This window comes from Megalops cyprinoides, chromosome 7 (assembly GCF_013368585.1).
Source record: "Megalops cyprinoides isolate fMegCyp1 chromosome 7, fMegCyp1.pri, whole genome shotgun sequence".
Lineage (NCBI taxonomy): Eukaryota > Metazoa > Chordata > Actinopteri > Elopiformes > Megalopidae > Megalops > Megalops cyprinoides.
The window spans coordinates 18547864-18575382 of record NC_050589.1 but is presented as its reverse complement, the minus strand read 5'-3'; the positions used below and the strand labels follow the sequence as shown (position 1 = coordinate 18575382).

Genomic DNA, 27519 nt, shown 5'->3' with positions numbered 1-27519 from the left:
TTTTATTCTAATACAATCAGTGATTTTTCTTGTTTGTTTGTTTGTTTGTTTGTTTTTCTTGTGCATAATCAAACACATAATTATTAAGGACTTACTAAATGAAATATGTTTTTAATACTCTGGAAGATACTCTGGAAGACTCCCTGATGTGTTAAAGATTTTCTTTTTATTACTGAAGGTGCTGCAAAAGTATGGGATTGCAGCATAATTGATAACACATCACATTTGTTCTGACATGAAGAGACATTTTATTACTGATGCTAATCTTTGTCAGTAATAGCAAAGTGCTGATCAAGACCCACACACCCTCTACTGCAAGCTGAGGCGTGGGAAAATATGGGAACCAAAGAAAGGCCCAGAGGATGGGTGTGTCCTCCCAGAGTCTTTCATGTGTCCCTCCAAATGACTTTTCCAGTAAAACCGGTTGAGTAATTATGGAAAAAAAAACTCACAACATATATCCCTGAAACATATACTACAGCTGCATCATCCGAGCTTAACCTGGAACTGGAACTATTTAACTTGTAATAATTACCCTAATTGGGTCATGATTCATTCATTCATTTGTTCATTCATTCATTCATTCATTCATTCATTCATGACTGGATGTACAATCCTATTGGCAGCTTGGTGAAACTGGTGTAATGAAAGGAGAAGAGTACACAGTGACAAAGCATGTATGCCTACATCATTCACATACATTGTGCTGGCTGACAGCAGTCTCAGCCAGACATCAACCTATATCGGCTGGCTGCCATCTTGCAGCGCTTGTGAGGGACAGTTTTGGTGGTGGCTAAAAGTAGCCCATAAAATGTAATCAGATTCATCATCTTCCTGCAAACTTCACAAAAACATTAAAAGATAGTGACCAACCCCCTTCAGAGTAACCCTATTAGGGTGCCTGCAAAATACATCCTTGTCAAGGTCAATGCACCAGCTTTTTTTTTTTCTTTGGTCTTGTGTATCAGATTTCTGGTTACACACCACAATGCATAAGTGTAGGTTTAATATGGTAGCTAGTGAGGAGAACCAATGGGAAAAGAGTACACAAGATTATAATCTTCAAACTTCTTTGAATTCATAAAGGTCATGACACATTGGCACACAGCAATACTTGTTTCACAGGTTTTGTTTGTCTGTAATGACCTAAGGACCTAAGGAAACTAAGAACACAGGCTTCCCAGAGCCAAAGCAATAATTCAGCTACTTTACTGAGTTACCATGCAACCACACATCACATTCTAATTAGGTCTGTCTTGAGATGTATGTGTATCCCTAATCCTAACCAGCTCATTAGCCAAAGGCTGGCCTTACATTCCCACATTCCCACATGACAGGGTGAAGATCATCAAAACTTGCTTTAAACGAGCGTTCGTCACACATGATAGACAAACATCAAACTGACTAAAATGTTTTAAAGTTACTTACTTTTCTAGTAAGGTGAGGGCTAATTCTTCACAAGGCAAACATGGAATTAATACATTGCCTCAATAAATACAATCTATACTACTATTAGTACTGCAATTAATAATAATGCTAATAATACTGAAAAATCAACCTGGATCTGGAATATTTGGAGTCCATGCTTGTGTATCTATGTTTTATGACTCATTCATTAACACCTATCCTTCAGTCATTGTTGGCTCCTCATGCAGTGCACCATGGGATTTGGTAGTGCAAGCAATTACAAAAGATGCTAACCTAAAGGATAATCTAGTGATACAACTTCAGCTCAATTGCATAAGTGTATTGGACTCCATTCGTCTTGGAGTATAGAGGGTGCTCAAGAGAGGTGAGCTTAATGTACAGTTTAACATACAACTGAAGCAGAGAAATTACTAAAAAGAAGAAAGAATGAAGACAAAGTGCCATTGTAGGTAGATTGAATCCTGACTTGCAGATCAATTATGCAATAAATTCATTATATTTATGCAATTGCCAAGCCTTGCCTTTCTGATTGTTCAAGCATCACCCATATATGACTCACCCAAAAACCAAGATTTCATCATTTTCACCTATGTGTTGGCTCCCTTGTCGTGTTTGATATACTGACCATGTTTAATGATGGTGATTGCATAGTATTGATTACTCATTGAATGCTGTAAGAATTCACATTACTAAATGTGCTTGCAAAGGGATACATATTTTCACTATCATTCACAATTGATGGCTTCCTGTAAACGAATCTGAGTTACTGAAAAGCAGATGCAGAAATCGTGTCTTTTCATTTCCTGTCATCTGTGTATTGGGAACCGAGTCACTGCATAATTTCTAGCATTGGCAAGATAACAACAAACAAAACCTTGCTCCTAAAGAGAAAAATATGCTGTTAGCATTTCCTCAACAGCAGTAACATTCCCCCTGACCTATGAACCTTAACATGACTTTAAGTTGGGGTCCTGCGTGTCTTAGACCATGACAGCGCTTGTTCCAAGCACAGGCTAAGCCCCATGGCCTGGTTTTGAAACCGGCTGCGTCATTTACCAAAAGAACCGGGAGTTCACATTAGAACAAACTGGCTTCTTTCCACTGGGAATCTGTATTCACCTCTTCTGGGGGATAAGGGGCTCTTATTCTGCCAGCAGTAGGGGTGGTTAAGCCAGGATCCCCTATCCCTTCATGGCAGGTGTGCCTGAGGATTGCATGCACCTCGTCCTGTGCTCTTGTGTGGTTTTAGTGGTTATCGATGTACTGGTGACAAGCTTAAAAAATTGGCGACTGCCAAAAGTTGGGTGAAAAAGGGAGAAAATAAAAAAAGAAAAGATCTTGATAGTTTTCTATAACTGCAGTTCAAGACTATTACTGTACATTTATTTTAAAATCACATCAATATTATGGTGTGGCAACACTATACTGTATCAACAAACATATAGAGGATGTGTGTATCATTCAATATTATTCACACAGACATTCTGTTGTCCAACATTTGGGTTATACAACAGTACATGACATTATTGGCATTTAGCAGATGCTCTTATCCAGAGCTACTTACATCAATTACAGGATTCTACAATGTTATCCATTTATAGAGCTGGATATTTACTGAGGCAATTGTGGGTTCAGTACCTTGCCCAAGGGTACAGCAGCAGTGCGCCTGTGGGGCCTGGCAACCTTTCATTGACGAGTCTTGCTCCTTAACCACTCTGGTACACTGCAGCCCCCACTGTGTGTAGTTTTTGTTATAATTTTGTTCACAAGGTCATCTTTTATAAAAGGTCATCTCATTAATTGTCCTAGCTGATATCTACTGACACAGAGGACACAAGCAATGCAACAGACCCCATTGCCTTTGTACAGTTGAACGATTATTATTAATGCAGAATTCTTGAATCTCTGTTGAATTGTTGCTATTTATTTATTTCTCTTTATTTAGTTTACTAATCCTTTGCTAAACCACTTTCCCACACACTCTCAGACTCTAAAGTAGCAAACACCTTTATTAGGAAGTAGTTAAAATCAGGTTCTTTTGTATTTCTGGTGACAGAAGAATGATGTACTGAACACGCAACAACTTGAATGGAAGTTTCCCTGCATTGAACTCTATTAAACAACATTCGCTAGTTCTGCCTTCACACTGTTTGTTCTTGAAACAAACAAACCATCCTGGGCACCTAGGGTAGGACTCTGAAGATGGCCTAAGGACCTGAAGGAGGGGCAGACGCTGTCAAGGTTCCAGAAAACAGCGGTTATGGAAAGGGTAATTTACAATGGGTTTTAATGCAGGCTCAGAAAACCAGTTCATCAGAGTTCAGCCAATCAAGTGTAGGCCTGAGTGTAAACTCTTTTCATGGATTTTTGTTTAAAAGACTATTTCAGTGAGCACTCCATATGTGACAATGACAATGTCAGGTGGCTTGTACTCTTTTACTGGACATCAATGGAGGGAATGAGTAAACAAAAGCGTAACAAAAAGTAAATGAAATGAGTGAGAAAGTAAAGCTCTTCAATAGTTTGCACTGAAACATGTAACAGATGCCTGTCATCACACATCCAAACCTTCATTTCTGTTTGTCTAAGACTGCATTGTAATGTGACATTACAGTATGTGATGCATAGTGAGTATTTGCCCCAAGGTCAGTATGCCTCCATTTTCAGATTTGGTTATGAAGCCTGCTTGCAGTGTCTGCAGGATTTGACATAAGGAGACTGGGACGGATATAACATACGTTCCTTTAAAACATGCAGAGGACATCTTTGTAATTACAATTACAGATATGTAAATAATGACACATATCTGTTGACATCCTGAAAACCCTGCATCTGTGTGAATGTGTGTGTGTGTGTGTGTGTGTGTGTGTGTGTGTGTGTGTGAGAGAGAGAGAGAGAGAGAGAGAGAGTTTCCTTTGTTTCTTGGCAGCATGCTGTCAGTCATGTGGTGAAAACATGTGAAACATGAGGAATAACCATGAGCAAGCACTCAAGCGACAGCGGATGAAGAGGCTTTACAGTATATAGTATGGTCTGCTGCCCTTGTTTTACATTGATTGGAACAACACTCTGCACCCAAACAGTGCTTCTATGCAAATGTACATTTCTGTTGGAACTTGCCCTGCTAGTTTTTTTTTTTTTTGGCTGAAGCAAAACTCTTTCCATCCACATGAACAAATGAATCATACTGTGCTTGAATGGTTGAAACTGTGTCACTTATTTCCATGAAGGGTGATTTTCACACGATGTTGACACAATTTTATTAAATAACAAAATAACAGAAATGGCCATTAATTGTATGATAACTGTCTGAACAGTTATATAACTGTCTTACAGTATGTCTTGTTATGCTCACTGGAAGTAGCGTAGTTTGAAGTTTGAACCCACAAAAATCACATTAATTCTAACATGACAGGGAGTTCAGAGAAGCAAGAGGTCCCAGTGATAGTGGAAGAAGTGCATTGATCTGTGTGTGTGTGTGTGTGTGTGTGTGTGATATCAAATTTATATCCACATTCCACTCTGCTATTGGAAAATTGGAAAACACACTAATATTTTAACACTAGTTGCTTTTATTCAGAAAGACATAGTATTTATCATTTCATTGTATTATGTAGTGCATACCACATATCATTAATTTATGTAGCTGCATATTTACTGAAGCAATTCAGGTTCAGTGCCTCGCTCAAGAGTACAACAGAGGTACCCCACAAGAGATGAAAATGAGCTGGCAACTTTATGCATCTGAAAACTTCTCCATACCTTTAAAAACAGGTGGATGCTCTGGCATGCCCTTTCTGTCGGAGTAACCATTTTCTAATCAGATTTTTGTGCATGATCAGTATTTGGCATCAGATGCAAGGGTGTTACAATGGTGTGGGAAGCACAATTTGTCAATAAATACATGCTTGATTTAATGCTGTAAATGATCTCTAACGTTACTTTTTTCCCATTGATCTCTTTCTTCCTTCTGTCATGTTCCATGTCTGCTTTTTGATTTGTTTTCATTTCCCTAAATAGTTATTTTGTGCTTTTCAACACATGTCTTGTAATGTCCGCTGCCAAGTGCATGCCCAGGCATTTTATATTGTGTCTGTTACTGTTCAGAATCACTGGAACTTGTTCTAGATATTTGCATCTGTGGAATGGTACGAATGGAACAAATAACATTAATAATAACAAAACAGTGACACTCCCACTTACTTCTGGCAAAAATCATAGGCAACAAAAAAAAACAAACAATAAAACAAAGGTTGCACCCTGGCCTGTAGTGTGTGACTCAGCAGGAAGCTATGGACTTAGGGCTCCTGAATCTTTCTGTTTACTATGTTTTTACTTTTTGTTACTAAGTTTCACTGTCAGTAACAAATTGGATAAATTCATTGAGACAGTACTAGTACCATCACTTCTAATTACACTACCATTCTGTTGCTCATCTCCCATGCACTACCACCTCTGTCTTAAACCCATTTTATTTGTGGTACAGTCATGTGTTTGCATACATTACATTACACTATTTAGCAGACACTCTTACCCAGAGAGGCAATTTGGGGTACCTTGCCTGAGGATACAACATCAGGGGCCCAGCAGGAAATTGAACCAGCAACCTTTTGGTCACAAGTCCTGCTCCTTAACCACTATGCCACACTGCTGCCATGCATATGTATTCTGGAGTGTACTTCAGGACAAAAATTAACAGTTGACCTAATGCAAACTTCTTCCTTGTCAGATTATGCCTCTCATCCTACATCTATCCTGCATTCAAAAGGCTACTGCATATTTGAGTGAAAACATTATTCATCCATATGACAAGGGTTGATGAGGGTGGATTAAGTGGGTGTGACATTTACAATTAAACTTACATTTTTTATGTTGTGATCTTTTTACTTTTCAGCAAGTATGTGAAGTCACTGAAGCGTTGTATTTTGAGATGCTCCCTTCTTCACAGGTTGTTGCAGATCTACTGGCTGCATGATTGTCTCTTGATGTCTTTGCCCTTTATTGCATGACTGCTTCAAGATTTAAAAGATGTCAGAGCTGCTTTTGAGTGCATTGGACATTATTCAAGGCTGGTGACAGCATATCATCATTCATCACCTTCCCGGCAAGAACTGAACCTGTCATCGTAAAGCTACAGACCCAGGAGCCAAAGCTTTTGTTTGAAATGAAGTCCTGGAGGTAACATTCATACAAATGCTCCCACTCCATTTTGGTTCTACACTGCACCCCCATCTCCATTTGTGCAGATGAAGAATTCTCAGATGCTGCACATATTTGCTGACCTGGTACTGAGTGCTCTGGAGAAACAACACACTTTCCGTGGAGCTTTGTTTTATTCTTGAGTTTACGGGATTGTGAATGTAAAACCTGCTGTTAACTGCATACCTCTAAAGCAAGCAAAATATGCTATATACAATGTTATTTAGGGTCATTGGAGGAGGAAGAACTCCTTTTGAGCACTCTAATGCTGTGAGGTTTATTCCCTATTATGCAGTTTCAATGAGTTGTATGAGTCTTAATGCTGATTCAAACAGCCACAATTGGAAAGTATATTAGTGAACTGTTATTCACGTTACTTAACATTAACTGTTAATTAAATTATTTGTGAAATGCTATCTTACATGGCTTATGTACAGTAAACAAAGAAAGCTTTTTTTTTACTTGTAAACAAGGTTCTAAACTGAGAAATCCTGGAGTATAAAAAAATTCTATTGAGTAATAACACATATTATATTTCTTTCTGTTATTATCTTCAGAGAACAGAATGATCTTAATCAATGTTGGTATATTCATGTTGACAGTGTTGATGGAAGTTATTCATGTCAAGTAGAAAAGAGAGAGTTACACCTACCTTGTCTTTATGCATGAAAATATTCCTACTAAAGGAACTTTTGAATAGATTTCAAAAAAGCTTTAATTAACAGGACTATTTACTGTCATACATTTCACACTGAGTGCCTTGGGTGCTGTTCATACAGTAAGTCATTTTTCTGTTCAAGTCCACCCTCTGTGTGTGGCATTTATGATAAACATCGATAGGAGGCCAAAAAAAGAAAAATCCACAGAAGTGGGCACAACAGCAGATCTTTTATTTCTTATCTTGTTACAGAGCTGCATATGTCCTATTGTATTTAAGTCTTAAGTATGTTGCTTCTCTAACTGTGTGAGATGAAGGAGATAGAAAATACTATTTTAAGGTAAGCACACAACCTTGAGTACATTTTAATAGCCCTTACCTTTATTAATGACTTTTATTTGGCGGATGCCTGTGACCAGAGCCACATGCTGATACGAGATCAAAACACTGAACAAAGAACGACTTAAAACACAAGCACAGTACAAGAATATCTTAAATGTTTCAATATTAATAAAGAATCTAACAACAAAAACAGTGTGACTACTTTTTCATAAGAGCAGGTTGAAAGATACCACAGTGGTGCTCAGGAGAGTAATTAACTGATTGAATACAAATAGATGCCATAAGCAGGAAACCAAGAAGGGACAAGCGGGCATCTAGGAATACAGCATATCTCCCCTGAGCTTGAGAACACTGCATGTGAACTCCTGCACCCCTGTACCCTGACCCTGTTTTTGACTGTTTTGAAACAGAAAGTGGGGCAGTTTAAATAGGAATCACCTGTCAGCAACTGTGTCCTTTTACTTAATTGTGTTCAGCCTGGTGCCATTGCCTTTGTAACCTTTCTGCACTTCATACAAAAACTCAATAACAACATAAAGTGGGTAAGGCTGCTCGTCAGTCCCTTTCCTATGATCAAAATTATTTCATGCCGCCGAGTCCCTTTGTTATAATCACAGTGAGGGAAAGTAAAGAACTCCAAGCTAATGCTACCACATGCAATGCAATTGATTAAGAAAGGAACCACTGAGAGATGGGTGTCCTTCCCTGGCACATTTGTTTATCACTGACTCCAGCTTCAAACATGCGCTGGCTGGTTGACAAAAAAAACACTAGGGTAATTCACACCTGAATTTGCATATAACTGGATGCCAGTCTTCGCCATCTAACTTTGTTAAATTATAGGTGGAGGACTAGAAAAAAGAAAAATATTTTTAGTTCCATGTGCCATGGAAACAGTGGCTGCGTTTGAAAAAACTTGTTCTTGACTTCTTTCTTAAAATCACCTTAGATCTCAGCCCCATTTGTAAACTAATAAATTGCTGTAATAAAAAATAAATAAACTCTCATTTTCTGAGGTCAATACCTGTGTTCTGATTTTCACTGTTTTCCTCATCAAACTGTTAAATCAATCACTGCTTCATTTAGCATCTCCAAAACAGAGATTCAAAGCTGAATAGTTTGTACGTGTTTTAAAACATACATTTTATTTTCATGTTGTCTGCCCAGTATGACTGTTTTCCCAATAATGCACACAAATAAATATTTACATTCTGTTCAAAAAACAGAAAAAGCCATTCAGATCTAAAAAATAAAATTTAGATTGTCGGTACTTAGTCATCAGTTATTAACCTTTTTCACACATTATCTGATCATGCTAAAGAGTGGGTTATACACTGTGAGCCAGATAGCCGTAACAGAAGTGTGGACTAATAATGGCAAGTCAAAATAAAAGAAAACCCAAATCTGTTTGACAGTGTGCAAGTGCACTCTTCAAAGACATTGTCAGCACTTGCCCATTTTCTCCAGCTTCTCAATAGCATGGTCTATTTGGTAAGGGAGAAATGATTTATGTTTGGATACAAATTTGCCAATGGTTGCAGTGCTTATAAAGCATCTTAATCTTTTGTAAATATCTACAGTTTGTGAGCACTTCACATTTGCAAGACTGCACAAGCAGACTGTGTTGTTCCAACATTTCCAACTACAGCTCTTAGCCAACCACTTACAGAATAAAGTCTAGGCTGGCCAGATGGTAAATTAGTCATATATGACAATTGTTTATAATGAAATAATATTATTTTCTGTGTCACAGGATGTCATAATTTTCTATCATGCAGTTATTTAATTGTATCACTTCATAATGTGACTTTTTTTATTTTGTAAATTTCAATAAAAATTCGCATGGCATATTTTTCACTGAATACACACTATGTCAGTCATGGGAATTGAATTACTACCATGTAATATAGTACTTTGCTCAAGTCTATGGGACAATGACAGCATGATGGTCTTCTCTGTCTGTAGATGGAAATTTTGAGATTCCCCTGGAGGGGGATCAGTACTATTGGCATTATACTATTACTTAGGTACTGGGAATTGGTATGTCCTGAAAGGAGATTGATCAATAATTCATTGCAAATTCAGGTTTAGGCCATTGCTTTAAACAGTTTTGACATGTTCTTTCTTGTTTCCTGTAACTTGTACTTGATTTGTTAAGAAATTGTGAATCATTTATTGAAATAACTACGATTAAATAAATGATAATTGTAATTAGTGATTAAAGCTAATAAGCTCTTTTGTTGCAATTATGTACTTTTAACATTTATCAATGAGTAAGATGTATTTGCTTGGGATTTTGTTAGGGTTTGTGGGATTACATTTCAAAGTAGACTTATCCAGGACAACACACAACATAAAAGTAAGTTCTGTTCATGGTAATTCTCTAACTGAGCATAAGCTTTTCTCTAACTGAAATTTCCATTTGAATTTTACATATTTAAATCATTTCAAAGAGATTTTCCAACTTGTGTGACCAGCCTTAAGCTACTCTGCCATTAGGTCTTTGTTAACACACTAATCAACAAGCAGTATTTCAGTAAGTAAAAATCACTGCATAGTGAGGGTTTTATTAGCCAATTTATGTCTGGTTTCTGTGCTTTTAGCAAAGAGACACACTACACTGAAAAGTGAAAGCATTCCAGGTGAAGGCCAGTCAGTTCCTTACCTTTTCCTCTCCTTGAGGTAAAAAGAATGTCACTTACCTTCCCTGTAATTTACGAGACCTTGTTTTTCTGTGTGATGCCCACACATACTCATGAATACACACACACACACACACACACACACCGCACAGTGCAGTGTATTTATACCCTCGAGCTGAACTTCCTTAGCATACATTACATCATAGGGTCCTCTCTTTCAGGATCTGCCTTCCTGTACATAAATAGTCTTCCCCTTTTCACTCCTCGCTGAACTCAAGCAAAGTAGTAGTACGAGCAGCATATCTACAAACTCTCTGATGATTTGGATTTTGACAAAGGATGTCTTTTTGCACCATGAAGGCTGTTGCAGTAATTCTGCTTTTGACACTGGTACGTATGTTTAAGGATGTGTCTTAATGCTGAAGCTACGTAATCAAAGAGATAAAGACAACTATGACCTGAATGTAGACTGTCAAATTTTATCAAAGTTTTTATCATCTGATGTACCATATTTCACTTACAATACTTGCATGAGATAAGTAGTGCTTGTTTATACAGGCCAGCTTATTCAGCACGACACATATATGACAGTATGCCAAAGTGGGCTGGTGGCTGCAAACAGATCATTGGTAGAACTGGCAAAAAATATTTGCGGACAGCTTGTTTGTATGACGTTTAAAAGATTTTCATGTTTCTTTGTAATATCACATTTGGGTTGTTTTGCAGGTTTGAGCACAGAATGTTCATGTCCCACATTCAACTGAAAGTGTTTGTGGCGTGCCCCCGTGGGGAACAATAAACGTGATTTTATACCATGGCTCTCACTGGAGCCTGTAGCAGACCAAATCAGTTTAATAGACAAGATCAGAGTCTGAAACAGCCTGGCACAGCATTAAAAGCATGCTGTATTTTTTGGGGGATTTTGAGAATATTCTACTCTATTCTGCGTAACCTCTTTGCTTCACAGTGTGCATCTAAAATAATTTTCAAAAGTGATTTTTATATTGGTCATTTCATAAATGTTATTATGTACACCTACAATAATTTTCTTGATTGTGTTAAAACTAATGAGATATCAAGGTTCATTATAAAATTCCATTCTACATAAAATTACTGAATATGGGACAAGATTTAGGGATGTGCTTGAATGCTTGGCTACTGTTTATTAGTCCCACAGCTTGGACCCTATGATGTAGGATATCTAATCTTAACAGATTTAAGAAATTAAATATTTCAATATTAAATATTTGTACCCTTAAATCTACCTTGAAATCTTGGTTTACATGCAATGTATTTGTTTTATAATAAATTAAAGAGATACACAAGATATGACAATATTTCCAGGCAAGTGGATCAGTGAACTACTTGACTATTTAACCTTTTACACCATTTTTTAGTAGCAATAAGACAACTTGTGATGCTGCCACATTACAACTGTGAAGTGATGGTAATACACTGAACTGTCCTGACTAAGCGTAGGACTAATCACTGAAAAATGTAATAATCCATAGGAGTAATGAAACAATTGCAAAAAAAAATTGAAAATTGAAAAATGTCCAGTGGTCCAATAAAAAAACGGTTTAGATTTTACTAACAAGCATACTGACGAGCATACTGGGAAACTATCATTGAACATGGGGCTAGGATACTGACAATGACAAGGATCAGTGGCGGTTCTAGCTTGTATGGTGCCCTGGGCGAACCCCCTTCGCTAATTCTAGGCATAAGACACCCCAAAAGACTCAATATATCACAAAAGATACAAAATATCAGCATAATATAGACATCTTTTAAGTTAGCCTACAGCATTGGAAATTCCCCTTACTGAGCTCAGGACCTAGTCAATACAATCACAGAAAACCTGATGTTACCTCAATTAAAGTTAACCAAATCAATAATGTGCTAATTAGGTTGTAATCGTTTTGCTGCAGGCTACACATATTATCATGATGAAACTGTGAAATTATACCCAATGTAATGTATGCTAGTTAGACAGAAAACGGAATATTGTCGCCCTATGTGTAATAGCAACATAGCAACACAGGCTAACAAACATAAGTATTATACTAGTCAATTTTATTACATGCATAATATTATACTCCTAAAGAGATGACATAGCTGCATACCTTTGTCTTTTTGCGCGTTTCTCACCCATACCTAAATACGCCACTGACAAGGATAATGAAAAATATCATATGGCTCAGTAGTCGTCTATACATTATGGAAGCCGGTTAAGTTCATTACATATGCAGTCGACGGAACATAAAAGACTGAAACACCTGTCAGTGTTTCTCAGAAAATTTTTTGTCATGTAGATAAAAATTTCTTACCTATGTACTCTCCTAAACTGGTAAAATGAGTTTCTCTATAGTGTGTAGGAAATAAATCAATCAAATTTAATAATGTATAGTGCCCTTAAGGTTTTTAGCATGCTTGAGTTTGCTTGAGATGCAGGTATGCTGGGGTGTTCACAAGAGAACAGTCCCATTGTATATATTGTTACATAGTACTTCTTGAGGTCACATCTGCAGAGCATGGGAAAAGTGCAATCATTTTTTGAAAATGATTCAAATGTCTGATCTTATGCATCCATTCAAATACAGGGATTGAATCTGGAATACTTTCTTATACAATCAGTGCAATTATTTTTTGGCTTATGGAATGACAAAGTAATATGAGGGACAGACCTTAGTGTGACAAAGGACTCTGGTGAACAAAAAGACATTTCCTGGATCTCTGGCCCAAAAATTTGCTAAGTGGTGCCCATCCTCCAAACGTGTTTTTTTCCCCCTCCAGAACCTGATAACGCTTGATGCGACCTCTTTCTCCTCTGAGAAGCATAGTCGCAAGAAGAGAGCCTGGATCATAGACTCATTCACCATTGACGAAGAACACCCTGGCCCCTTTCCATATAAACTTGGGACTGTGAGTACGAATGAAGAACCATACACAACAGCCCTGATTTTGACTGAGTAGAATATTTAATATAGAATTGTCCATACAATAAAAAGCAATACAATATACAACAGAATGCAGAGAATGTTCATTGAAAATGTTTGACAATTAAATGTAGACTTTAAAATCACACAGTGGATTTCTATGTCTTATAATAACCATAAGACTCTTGGAAAGTCATAAGTCATCATAAAGACTTCATGAGTCATGTGTGCACACGCACTTATATATGCACAAAACACATACACACAGTTCTAAAACCTTCTTCCTTGTCCACATGGTCACTTGTATGTGATGTGTTACAGATTGAGCTTGAGCGTGATTACCAGGTTGGTTTTGCGCTAACTGGGAAGGGGGTTGATGAAGAACCTGTGGGCATCCTGTCTATCAACGAAAAGACTGGAGTCATTATGGTTCATGGGAAAGTTGACTATGAGCAGCACAGTGTTCTCAAGGTAAACAGAATACAAACATTGTTATAATGGTAATAATTATATTGTGATAATGGTTATAATTTCAGTAAAGCCATTCATTCATTCATACATGTATATCATGTGCGTGTAGTACAAATGGTTTACTGTTTAGCAAATAAATTGTTTACTGTTTGACAAAAGAATGCAATTCACTTGCAACACAAGAGTGAGAACTGCAGTGGAAATCAGACATAAGTAGAAACTGTCTCTAAATAACGATACAACAGATCTCTGTATGTAATCAACAAGCCTCACATTGTGTTTCTCACTAGTGTAAAGACTTGTGATTTAAGGATAATTAATTTGACTGTCTGCTCACAGCTTGTATTTGAAGCCAGAAACATGTCCAATATGAAAGTGGACACAAAACTGGGTGTTGAGATAAGCATCTTGGACATCAATGACCATGCTCCACTATTTCAGAAGAACGTATATGAAATTGCCGTTGAGGAATCAACAATACAAGGTAACTCACAGTCAGATTTCTCTGTCTGTTTTTCTCAATTGCACAATTGCTAATTTACAAAATTGTCTCTGTTCAGTAAATATGCTGCACGACATCCTATTTCATATATGTATGTAATATGTATACAACTAAATAATATTTCCTCTTTGTTTTTACTAACAGGAACAAAACTGATTATGGTTTTAGCCACAGACAGTGATGCACCAGGCACTCCAAATTCAACTTTTGATTACAGAATTGCTTCTGTGACCCCCCAAACACCTAATGTAGAATTTTACATTGAAAAAAATGGACAGATCTCATTTAAAGGATGTTTGGACTATGAGGCAAGTTGCAGCATAGATATGTTTTTAATCAATGTTTGCTATTAATTATAAGTATTCGCTCTGTGAGACCAACTGAACTTCAAAATATTTCATTTTATTCATCACATCCAATATATTTCAAACCCACATTTAGAAAAAGAGAGGAAATGTAAGTCACAAAAGTTGCCTTTTATTATATTAGGCCTGAGGTTTAGATTCACTTTTTGCCTGTAACTGAGGTGAAATTTTCATTTCATTTAAAAGAAATGAACAACAAAAATGGAAGCCACAAATCACTATTCTGGATTTGATCCGATTTGGCTGGGTTGTCAGTTGTCAGTCTTGCTTTCCCTTATGAGATTTACATTCAGTTTTTTTAAAACCGAGTTCTACAAAATGAATAAGGACATGGGTTACTATTTTGTTTTATATCAGAAAGCAGAAAAATATACCATAGTGGTGGAAGCAAAGGACCGCGGTGATGTGGTGCGCCTTTCAAGCACTTGCTCAGTCATTGTCAATGTCGTGGATAAAAACAACCACATTCCAACCCTTGTTGGCCATACAGTAAGTAAACATTTTTTACATTGTTGAGTCTTTTTATAAATTGAATTGATTCATTAATGGGCCTTCATTAAACATACAGGCAGGTGTTTGAGGCATTTTTGTATGCCTCATTGTACTGCTTAAGCCTCCATTTTCATAAAGGTAATACTTCGCACCAAAAGGCCTGACCAAAACATTGCTTGCTAGCCACAAAGAAATGAATACATTTTTTGGAGAAATATGCCTTAGTGATTTACTGTAGCTCTGTATGTTGTGGTAACACTTGTTGCTACTTGTCCTTCTGTAGCTTTTTCTGAAATGGAATGGGTCCTTTCTATGCCTTTCACATCTCATGCTCTATAGACCATGGCTCACTCTCACACATGTCTAGGTCATAAAATCTTACACACACACTGAGTGCTTGAGATTTTACTACCTAGGTGTGTGACAGTGTGACATGATCCAAATATCACTTCCCATGAGTGAGACTAGAGAAATTTACGTTTTGAAAATAAGGCTGACAAAAAAGATGGAATGGGAGGGCGCGTGATAAGAAATGTGGCAGTTTATTTGGGAAAATGTGGCGTACAGTCTTATGTGCTTACCCATTCCATGTTGCACACATAGTTTCGATGATAGCATTCCTTCCATTCATAAACCGCATCAGAGAATAGGCCTACTGTAATGCTATTGTTGTTACACTGTCACGTTTACATTGTATTTGCATAAGCAAATATGACTGTGCTTGAGAACGTACCTCTGTATGAATGAATTTCAATCTATGTGTACTATGCCCCAGACATTGAGTGTCAAATTTAAACATGCAGTTATTTGTTGTACTTACTCTGCACAATTAGCTTGACAGTTCATGGTATAAATAAAATGCTATGTAAGCACAGAAAGTTACCACTTTCAGGTAATACGTTTACTCAGAGGCAACACTCTAATATAAATATACAACTACTGAAGGAGTTTAACTAAACATAGTTCATGATTCCATATCCTTCTGATGTACAGTACAGTACAATATCTGTACTCATTGACAACAAATTTATAGTCACTGACAGCAAATGTATTGACTGTAATTCATTTTTGGTCTTTATTTTTCTATTCTTTCATCCTCTTAATATAGTCCTTTATAGTCTGTTAGATTTGCTCAAAGCATCTCTCTGTTGCCACATGTCCTAGTCTGCAAATTACAAACATCTCCTTGCCCTTGATGGTCCTAAAAGAAGGCCTAATGTAAGTTGGAACTGTATGAAGAGGGATGTTCTTTATTTTCTTAAATCATTATTCTTTGTATGCACCAGACAGACCAGCCACTGGTCAGATTTTTATGAGCATGACAAGACGGCCAGAATTTTTTGTGTAGTTTTCACCTTTATCTCTTTTGATCCAAAATCCCTGAATGTGTAACTCAAGCACTGAAGTCTCTGAAAAATTTAAAGAACTGTTACCACCCAAATTGATATTGATATTGATACTGATATCCTACCCTCTTCTGTGTCATAATTTTTTTTCTTGATGTCTTTACTGTATCTTTTGCTTTATATATTCTGCCAAAAACATTTTTCATTTTGTTTTCACCCCTTCAAGAGCAACTCTCATGTAATGGTCAGCTGCTGCATTCGATATCCTTGGCCTAACTCAACTCATGCCTAATATCATCTTTTTACCCTTTGTTTTTCACATACTTCATAATTGTTTTCCTTTTCCCCTGGTCTTCTTTATGTGGTATAAAATTTTGCTTTTTTTATCTGTGCCCATGTTCCCATGCATTAGTCTGTGACATTGCTGTTGATAACAGTGCTGTATTATAGTGAATTTAACTGTTTTTTGTTGTCATTCAAAGTTAATTTCTCTCCTCTCAAGTGAACAAAAATTCAGTACATTACACATACAAAAGGTTTTGGTTTCAATGCAAAAAAGTCTATAACTTGAAAAATATGTTAGCCAAACCATTAACAAGTTAGTAATGATCTGATTTGATGTTGCAGGGAAAAGGTAAAGTAAAGGAGCGGGAAACTGGGACAACTGTTCTCCGACTACATGTAGACGACAAAGACACGAGAAACACCTCGGCATGGAGGGCAAAGTATACAATACATGGAGACAAGGATGGCCACTTTAAGATAGTAACAGACCCAGAGACGAATGATGGAATCCTCATGGTGGAAAAGGTACATTATTTTACATTCCATTCAATTCCATTCCATTCCATTCATTTCCATTGTCTTCCTGGGAAAGAACCCGCAAGGTGGTTACGCATGTTTTCACAGTTCAGTTCTATACTTCTCTACATTATTAAATGTTCATGGCAAAAAGCGTTTGCACAACAGGAAATGCCCGTATGAAGAAAATTATATGAAGTACATCCTGTACACTGTGCATTGCAGTAATCACCATAGTGTTTTAATTGTTGAACCAGAACTTAAGCTTCAGTCTACCAATAGAATATGTTGGTAAGGCGTGTTGCATGCAGGTTGCGGGAGCAGCTTTTTATTCTTACTTAGATGTTGCAACTCGCCTACAAGGAGGACATCAGCATGATATCACTACAGCAGCATGTACTGCTTCCTGCTCCTCTCTCATCATTTTCTCATTGGATTTTCTCAGCCTCTGGACTTTGAAGAGGGTGCAGAGAGGAACCTATCCATCAGTGTGGAGAATGAGGATCCATACTTCTCCTGTGAGTTGAAGAGGAAGACAACGACGGGACTCTGGCAGGTTGTCAACACTGGGGGCGTTTCCGGCACTGGCATCATCCCCAAGAATCCATCAGAGATGGTCACCATCATCGTGGAGGACATCAACGATCCCCCACTATTTAAGCATTCAGTTAAAGATGTTATGGTGGAGGAAAATGTGAGAATGGGACATCCGCTCGAACAATTCACTGCAGTGGACCTGGACCTTAGCTACACAAATGAATTTGAGTAAGACATGGGTGTATCATGTTTTGCAATGATGTATACGTGAGGTAAAAATTATAAGATAATGGTGTATTCCATTTCCTTCCAAATTACCATTGCGTGTTCCAGAGTCCTTGAAAGGTTTCAACCAAAGCTTGTTTGAACAGAACAGAGCAGAATACTCACCCTTCCTATGGAAGGTAATACCTTATACATTGTCCTACCAAAAGTCATGGGTATGTTGTGAATTTTTTAAAAAATGTGTCTGCCTTTGGCCTTAATGACTGCTTCAAAGCATTGTGGAAGACTGTCTGGTACAAAATCTGGTAGTGTTGTTATCTGCTCCTTTAAAACATTTATAACCTCCACTACAGAAGAGGCTGTCTGTGACTCATCCTAAGGCTGTATTCCTAAAGATGTTGTATTGAGGTCATGGTTCTGTGCTGGCCACTGCAATGTTCTAATACTCTTCAAACTACACATAATCACACCCGTAGACACGTTTTCCTGCAATCAGATGGGGTGTCCCATGACTTTTGGTAGAATAGTGAGGTGATGGATTTAGAACAATGCAATTGACCTGTTATCATTATCCTCTTTCATACAGGTACGTGAAAGGTTATGACCCAGATAACTGGGTGACTTTGGACTCCAAGACTGGTAAAATATCCACAGCAAAGGTCCTGGACAGAGAATCACCCTATGTGAAGAATGATATCTACACTGTAACCTTGTATGCAATTGATAAAGGTAAGAATGGCACACTTTGTATTGTGATGTGACGTCATGTATGTAAATATATATACACTAGTTTTACATAACAATAGATGAGGAATATTCAGTTCAGATGCAGCTTGTCCAAAAAATGACATGGTGACATTTAAAAAAAAAGAGCCTTCTGGTTGTTGATCCTCTTGTTTCTCACTTGCTGGAAGGTGACCCCCCGATGACTGCTACCGCAACACTCACCATCCGTCTGAAGGACATCAATGACAATGTACCCATGCTCATCAACACCACGGTGGACATGTGTCTCTCAGATGGATCTGCGGTCATTGGTGCCACTGACCTGGACGAGGTCCCCTACAGCGGGCCTTTCCGCTTCGAGCTGCTTGGGGACGTCAAGGATAAATGGCACCTTGATCCTAATTTTGGTAAAGCAGAAGGGCTCTTCTCACTGCCCCCATCCCCCACATTGTGTCATTTGTGGGGTTGGGGTTAGACATCTTTTGTGGTTGTTCAATGCATGGGCTTCGAGCATCATCAGTTTGTTTGAAAGCATGAAGCAAGGTGCAATTCATCTCATTTTGCAGAACACTTCACTAAAGGTGCTATAAGCAGAGCTCCCAGAGCCCTTCAAAATCATTCATTTACATCACTCAAAAATGTATACAGAGAGAGGAGAAATATTCCAGTGCCCTTCTACGTCCTTACCTCAGTACCATTTTCTAGTAAGTAGTTATGCCAATGTACTGATAATGCTAATACATTGGCAGTAATCATTATCAATGTATCTGTGAAGATAAAAAATAATTTTATTTTAAAATTAGAAGAATTCCACATTGTAAGTGACCCAATGTCACGGAAATGTGACTATCGCAGCAAAAAAGGCTACATTTAGCCTTTGTCTCATTGAAAAAAAAACCTTTTTATTTCAGTGAGAATTCTATACTGTGAATACACACACACACACACACTGGGCCCCACTAAAGGTGTAGGATAAAAGAAAAGGTATAAAGAAATAACATGGAATGAAGATCTCTTCCTGTAAGAATCTCTGTAGTTACAGTTGTCTCTTTATCTACAGGGAACACTGTAAACCTGGTGAAGGAGAACACAGTTTATGTTGGGTATCATGAGCTGCTCTTGAACATCTATGACACTCAGGGACAGGTCTCCCAGCAGAACCTCTCTGTCACTGTGTGTGACTGCTATGACACGCCCAACTGCCACCTCCGCCGTTCCACCAGCACTCAAGTAGGCGGAAGTGCCGTTGGGATCATGCTCGCCGCGTTGCTTTTATTAATAGGTAGGGCACTAACCGACATTATTGGCATACCATTCATACGCACACAAGGCAACCAGCCATACCATACTTCACCCTCCTTTCTTTTGTCACATAGCTAATTGGAAAGATATTATCAGGTTGGAAAAAATGTTGTTGATGACAGTTGGGTTAGTCAGCAAGTACTGGCCTTAAAACTAAAAATAAATTCGGTTTCTAAAATTCTAAATTCAAAATAAAATGAAATTCCCAGCCTAGCTCTTTCCATCATGTTCAGTAGACTCAATGAATGCTTGCCCCTCAAACCTGCGGTACAGTTGTAAGCAAAAGTTTGGGCACCTTTGGCCCAAAAATTACATATTTTGTTGATTTTTGAAGTGAAAATAAGTAAACACAACTTCTGCAGGACACTATTTTTAAAAATACCATTTTTTCTGGCAATGTTAATGCACAGTTACTTTATGTTTGATGAACTTAAAAAACAGAGAAAAATAAAATAGTAATTGTGGCATGTGCAAAAGTTTGGGCACCTTTCCAGTTGTAAAGTCTCAGAACTTAATTAACTCATTAGGCTTTAATTGACTAACTAGGACTCTTTAGTCAGGTCAAGATTTGTCATTAGGAATTGTCAGCTGATGACAATTCCAGTGCTTAATAAATTTTCTGACTCTTCAAACCTTGTGCCAACACTGGACAACCATTGGCTCCTCTAAGCAACTGACTGACAATCTGAAAATGAGGCTAATTGATGCCCACAAAGCAGGGGAAGGCTATAAAAAGGTATCAAAGCGCTTCCGCAGTTTCCACTGTCCAAAATGTCATTAAGAAATGGCAGCCAAGGGGAGCTGTGAAAGTCAAGACAATATCTTGAAGACCAAAAAACTCTCAGATAGAACTGCGACCTCATCACAAAAGTCAACGTCTGAAGTATGCAAAACACATCTAGATAAGCCAGAGCCATTTTGGAAAGAAGTGCTGTGGACTAATAAAGTACGAAGGGAACTCTTTGGCCACAATCACCAAAGGTATGTTTGGAGAAAAAAGGAGCAGAAAAGAAATGAAATACCTTTTTGATGAAAAGAAAACCTTGCCAACTGTTAAGCATGGGGGTGGATCTATTGTGCTTTGATGTTGCGTGCCAGCCAGTGGCACAGGAAACATTGCATGGGTAGAGGGAAGAATGGATTCCATTTAATATCAGCAAATTCTGGAAGCAAATGTCATACACTAAGTCAAGAAACTGAAGCTAAAAAGAGGCTGGCTTCTACAACAGGACAATGATTTTTTTTGAAGGGAGATCGGCATCGGTAGGTTGGGAAGGTTATATCTAACTTTATAATAAATAAATGTTATCACATCCTCGGACGCTGCAAGTCAAGTTCCACTCTGTTACACAGTCTGTCTGTTGTTTTGCTATAAACACCTCCTTTTCAGGTCGAAAATATTCGGGGCTAGGCTTAAAATATTCGGGGCTGTAGATCGGACCTAACAATGCAACTGGGCTGGCTACAAAAAGCATTTGCAAGCTGTGATATCTGCCAAATTGGGTGTTACTAAGTATTTACTTACTAGGATGTCCAAACTTTTGCACATGCCACAACTACTATTTTCTTCTTTTTTTTAAGTTCATGAAATCAAAAGTAACAGTGCATTAACAAAATGCTGTTTTTTTAGACTCTGTTTGCTGCAGAGGTCGTGTTTACTACTTTTCACTTCAAAAATCAACACAATATGTAATTTTGCCAGGGGTGCCCAAACTTTTGCATACAACTGTACGTTTTGTTGTGGTTCAAACTGGCTGCTGCTCATTACCAAAACTGGTGTTAACACATTAGTGGTTGTGTGTTACCCTCTTATTATAAAGTTAAACTCATCACTTTGAAATCTTCAAGAGTGATGACACTGAAAACGCTGAAAACTATATATAGTGTACCTGGGCTCCAGATTTAATCGACTGGCATCTATTTGCATGCCCACCCAGCACCGCATTAGGACTGTTTCATTGTTAAAGGAGCATGTAGACCTGACTGTGCCAGACTGGAGTTAGACAACATACTCTACTGATGGTCTGTGATCACCTTTAAAGAACAACATCCACACCACATATTGTCCAAGGAATATAAGCACACTTTTATAACGGATATCAATATACAAGGATCACACACTTTGAAATCTTTAAGAGTGATGACACTGAAAACGCAATTTATTCTTCAATTTAAAACACACACACACGACAGTCAACATCTCTGTCCACCATGGACCTCTAAATAACAGAAGTAGCTCACTGTCTTCATATGATTAAATTGGTCTCTGACAATCAAAAGCTAACTCCAAAAAATCCTTGTGTAGGTTTTCGGAGACACCATTTTGTACATTATTGATAGGGGTAATACTGCCATCTCATGTTAATAAATGGTAACACATGCCTTTAGTATATGGTTCAAATATTGTACTTTAATAAGCACTTAGTTCTAAGAACTAAGTGTTTGCCGTGAGAGGAAGCTGAGCTCTATGGCCAGGGTTCATTCCCAGCCATGTCATCAGCCAGTGATGACTGAGAGTCCACAGGGCCAGAACAAGTTGTTCGATTTCCTCACATAATGTCAGGGGAGCAGCGCCCAGCCTCCAATGAGCACCCGCTGTGGCATGTTGTATGACTTGAAATATGAAAAATAGTAGTTGGCTGCAAGTGAGTGGATCAGAGAATCACATTTGTCTTGCCTGAGTGCCCCTGTGCAAGTGCAGAAATTGTCAAAGTGAGACAAGCCTAATATACAACTGACCATTCCAAAAAAGGGTTTAATAAAAGAGAGGGAAGCATAAAAGAAGGAACTAAGCAATGTTTTTTGTCATTGCATTTCTTTTATTAAACAAATGAACTATTTTATACATTAAATACATAACATTCTTTGCTTATGAGACACCCTTTTCAAGAGCTACTTAAAGAGCTTATATTTTACATACTATCTATAAAGAACTGGATATTGCTAAAGAACATATTATGCAGGAGGAACTGAAATGATGTTTGGCTTTAAGGTATTCTGCTCCTGGCTTTTCTAATATCCTGCACGAGGGTGAAACCGATCATCGAAATTGTCCAAGACTCTGGGGAGTACTTGATTCCATCCAATATTGAGATACCAGGAACTGACTGCAAGGTATGTGACAGAACATCACTGGGTCGACATATACATTCAGAATATATCCTCTAATTTTATTATACAGAACAATTAATGTAAGCAGACTTTACATGACTTGAATTACACAAAATGTGATGATTTGAAATTTTATTTTTCATTTGCCTCATCCCCCTGCCCAGGTTCCTATGACATTACAAGAAGTTGACAAAGGTCAAGTCAATGTGTCTCAAGATATGACTGCAAATGGGACTCTGCAGACAGCCCACACTGGTTATCAGGTGGGGGAACACACTCTGCTAACAGGGTCACAGCTCAGTCTTAATGTACTGTTTATTGTCAACCAGCTTGGCTCACTTTTCAAAGTAGAAATGTGCCACCTTTTTCACAGAGTTTGCAACAATCAGCTTTTCAAGGCCAGATGAGTCTCTCTCAAAATGCTGCACCACTGTACCAGTTCCAGCGTGGGAACTCCATATACAGGGCAAGCATGCATATCTAAACCATTTGCTTTAAACTGATTGCAGATATTGTGGTGGATGTATTAGTGGTAACAAATAAAAATACAAAGCCTTTAATTTCCTTCAGTCATATTTTCAATGTGCTGTCATTTACTGTTTGCATTTCAGAGCATGACTATGCAGTCAAACAGCAGAAGCAGTCACTATCAGGTAAATGGCATCAAATACCAATCACCTAATTGTTATCACGGATAAATTAGAAAAATGTAGATTACGCTTGAGCCACATGTTGATGAGTGCACTGAACGCCTGTTTATGTCATTTCTGTTCACATACTTGGTAAGTGTCTCCACATTTTACATTTCACTAAAAGTGCCTGTTTGTATATCAAACAGGGGTCTACCTTTAATAGAAAGCACCCCATGTCCATGTCCATGTCCAAAGGCCAGAGTGTTCTGAAGCGGAATGAAGCCCTCAACTCATTGCTTTTTCAGGTATGTAACAAGCATCGTTATCCAAAATGAAAAACAAGGATTCTTAAACATGTATTTATAAATTTATCATGGATGGTTAACACAATCATGCCATTTAATGCTGTGTGTTGCACCTAGTTCAGCCACGGGCCGGTTTCATTGGTTGTCCTGTAGTAGGAAAAAACACCATACAGAACCTCAGAGTAAGAACATCAGCATTAAAGCTTTGACAAAGTAAACCATGAGTTATACTGTACATAATTACAATGAATGGCCATACTTAATATACTGTATATACAAACATGATTGAACTTGATGCAGTGCCATCAAGAAGTTCTGATTCTGGATGTGTGTGTGTGTATAAGCGCTTTGCTGTTTTGCAAGACATGGAAGTGGCACCATAGGATCATTCATTCATTTCAGGGGAGTTTAATTTACTCCACATTCTCATTAGATTTTAAACCTTCTCCACCTGCAGAGGATATGTACAATCCAAGCCCCCAACAAGGAGCTATTTGATTACAAGCCCCACGTGTATGCATATGAGGAGGATTTTGTGACAGACCCCCATCTGGACGCCATCTCCATCCCTGAAAGTGACTTTGTCCCGGACGAGCTCCTGTACCTGGGCTCCAGATTTAATCGACTGGCATCTATTTGCATGCCCACCCCAGCACCGCATTAGGACTGTTTCATTGTTAAAGGAGCATGTAGATCTGACTGTGCCAGACTGGAGTTAGACAACATACTCTACTGATGGTCTGTGATCACCTTTAAAGAACAACATCCACACCACATATTGTCCAAGGAATATAAGCACACTTTTATAATGGATATCAATATACAAGGATCACACACATAGCTATATTTTATCAAATGACTCAGGTCAGTTTTTTTTTCAGTTTCATACTGAGATTTGCAGATTAGCAGTTACCAAAATGGAATGGCTTAATTATAAGGAATCTATGGTTTATTGGTTGTGTGTTGATTTTTTGCAAGGGACTGTGGCTATGGAAGGTGGGGTGAGCCTGACATGTGGCACACCCCACCATGCACAGGCTTCTCAGAGCCTGGGGAAGAAGAAGTTATGCATATATACTGGCCTCAGAACAGTGAAATGAACTGTTCAGATACGGGGGGGGGGGGGGGGGGGGGATGACATGGGAGCTCCAATCAAGGGTTTCAAAGCAGTAATGGAGGATAGAATACAGGTTTACATGGATCCATGATTGTATTAATAGTTCATTCAGCACTATGTTGAACGTCTGTGAGATACAGGTGCACTACTTCCACCTGAAGCCAGTGATGTTATCAAGAGCAGCAGAATTGTATAGGTTTTTTTATTCATATGTACAGGGCAATGTCTGGGACACCTTTTTTTGATTTGTCGAAGTGAATGGGTGTGGGTTTCCATGTTTAATTTTTTTTTTTTTTTTTACAAATGAAAACACACAGTAAAACTAATTTCAGTGTTTTGAATTCCTAATCCTGGAATGTCAGAGTCTTTTTATTATGGGTGACCAAGAGCTCCAGGTCTGAAATATTTTACTACATAAAACATTATCAAGTATTACATTACATTACAATGTTGTCATTCAGAAGACACTCTTATCTGGAGCTACTTACAAAGGCTATCTAATACAGTGTCATGACAGGTTGGACAGACAGAACACCACTAACCCAATATGAATAAGCATCAGTGCCAAATATAATGCTGAGATGGATGGTGCATGCCTACATTACTGTGTAAGTAATATACACAAAAACTAACAACAAATGAACCATGCCACTCCAAATGAAATGCCAACATACAATGATGTAAACATGAATCCCTTAAGTAGACGTCCACATATATAATTACAAAGGGGAACAAAAGATCATGCATAGGTAGGGGGTCTGAGGTGTAGCCTGAAGAGGCAGGTCTTCTGTCTGTGACCAGCTATTCTGACCACAACACATGACAGGTGAATGGGCAAACAGGATGGTGAATATGCACATGATTAAGCTAGTTAACATGTAACAGGGACCTCCCTGGATCCCTCCCCCAATGGACATCCGCAGACAGACTCCCTTGTCTTTGTATGTTTAGGCTGTGAGATAAGGCTGCTGCCGCTACAGCTGCCTCTGCAAAGACACACCCAGGATATACCCTGTCCAGTTAATGAGCGGCTGAGCAGCTAGCTGAGAGCAGAAAGCCAAAATTACCAGCTAATTAGCACTTACTGATCAACTGGGATCATTTGTGACCCCAGACATATATTTTTGTTAATGTTTGTTAAAGCTGGTTTATGCAATCTTCCCAGCTCTGCTTGACCTTGTCAAACAACATATCCCAAATAAATTCATACAATTTTTTGAGGTAATGAAATTTTTCATATACTGTATGACCCCAGTCAAAAGCACCCATTTCTGCCCTTCTCCGCCATTGAAAAATGTACCTAATGAGCATAGGTTGCACTTATTACAATTTTTATCATCTATATGTTTTATTTTAAAAACATGCAAAGGTAAGTATGCAATGCAATACTTGCCATATTATGCAATGTAAGTACCATGCAAGTATGTTTAAATGTTTTCAAGTTTACAGTGCATTAATCAGGGCCTATTTTTTGAGTTTGAGAGATTGTGAGTTTTTTTGACAAGTTACATGACGGTCAAAAATTACCCCAGTCAGTCATTAGAGCGTGTGAAATATGTTGGTTATTTGACAGTTAAGTGAGCCCTTGGGAAAATGTAGCTGTGCGGCCCTCTTGGACCAACTGCTTCCAGTGTGTGCTGTATTAATTTTTCCTGGGACAAGCTTTTGTGGAAATTGTATACAAAAGAGATTTTTGGAATTGTCTGAGTATAATACTTATGCTGTATGTCACAACAATTAAACCAGTTCCTGGTCCAAATTAATATGTAAGCAAGAAATATTGGTCCTAGGGTAGAGCGCACATGTATATATATATATATATATATATATATATATATATATATACCTACAGAGTGTAGCAAGTTTGGGGTCCCCATTTTTAGGGGTCTCTTTTAGGAGCAAGTGATGGTCTATTGAGATGAGTGCTTCTTGCTAAGAATCTTTATATTCTTTTATAAAAGAATTGAAAAGCACATCTGGTCACTCTGTAAACCTCTACTGCACTACTGGAGTGTACCTGTAATTGCATATTTCAGTACTGTACTTGCCAAAATCACTCCTAAACTTAATACTGCATGTATTTATGCTAAAACAGTGCTGCGCTCCAATAAGTCTGTCATAAACAGGATTCAAACCCACCCGTCTACTCAGAGACATAGTTTATCTTGAGTTTGGTTCATTATCCACTTAGCTGTATTGACACAAGAACACCTTCGATCACTGTCATTATGCTAGTCTACATTCTTTAAGAATTCAAGTGAAAAAGGTTCTGTCATCCTTTATTATGTACGTACACATTCTTAATTTAGTTACAATGGGTTCCAGAAGGATTGGCAGAAGGAACTGAAACAATAGCGTCACTCACAGGTATGAAAACCC

The 27519-nt window shown here is 38.0% G+C and overlaps 1 protein-coding gene across 1 annotated transcript; it reads left to right on the top strand.

Annotated features, from left to right (window-relative positions):
- Positions 1 to 10547: 10547 nt before the first annotated feature.
- LOC118780361 (cadherin-like protein 26) lies at positions 10548 to 24844 on the top strand. Its single transcript, XM_036532809.1, has 17 exons — positions 10548 to 10659; positions 13066 to 13194; positions 13530 to 13679; positions 14019 to 14163; positions 14326 to 14493; positions 14908 to 15035; positions 17012 to 17194; positions 17631 to 17950; positions 18534 to 18676; positions 18862 to 19080; positions 19734 to 19955; positions 22968 to 23089; positions 23251 to 23349; positions 23460 to 23552; positions 23698 to 23739; positions 23925 to 24023; positions 24481 to 24844. Exons 1-17 carry the CDS (start codon positions 10609 to 10611, stop codon positions 24685 to 24687), a joined length of 2520 nt encoding a protein of 839 aa, XP_036388702.1. The 5' UTR covers positions 10548 to 10608; the 3' UTR covers positions 24688 to 24844.
- The last annotated feature ends 2675 nt before the right edge of the window (positions 24845 to 27519 follow it).

Bases quoted from the DNA above. Each gene is read 5' to 3' on its own strand.
- LOC118780361 (XM_036532809.1), top strand. From the start codon at position 10,609: ATGTCTTTTTGCACCATGAAGGCTGTTGCAGTAATTCTGCTTTTGACA. The intron at 13,680-14,018 runs GTAAACAGAATA...GTCTGCTCACAG, and splicing joins AGCAGCACAGTGTTCTCAAG to CTTGTATTTGAAGCCAGAAA. The intron at 19,081-19,733 runs GTAAAGCAGAAG...CTTTATCTACAG, and splicing joins GCACCTTGATCCTAATTTTG to GGAACACTGTAAACCTGGTG.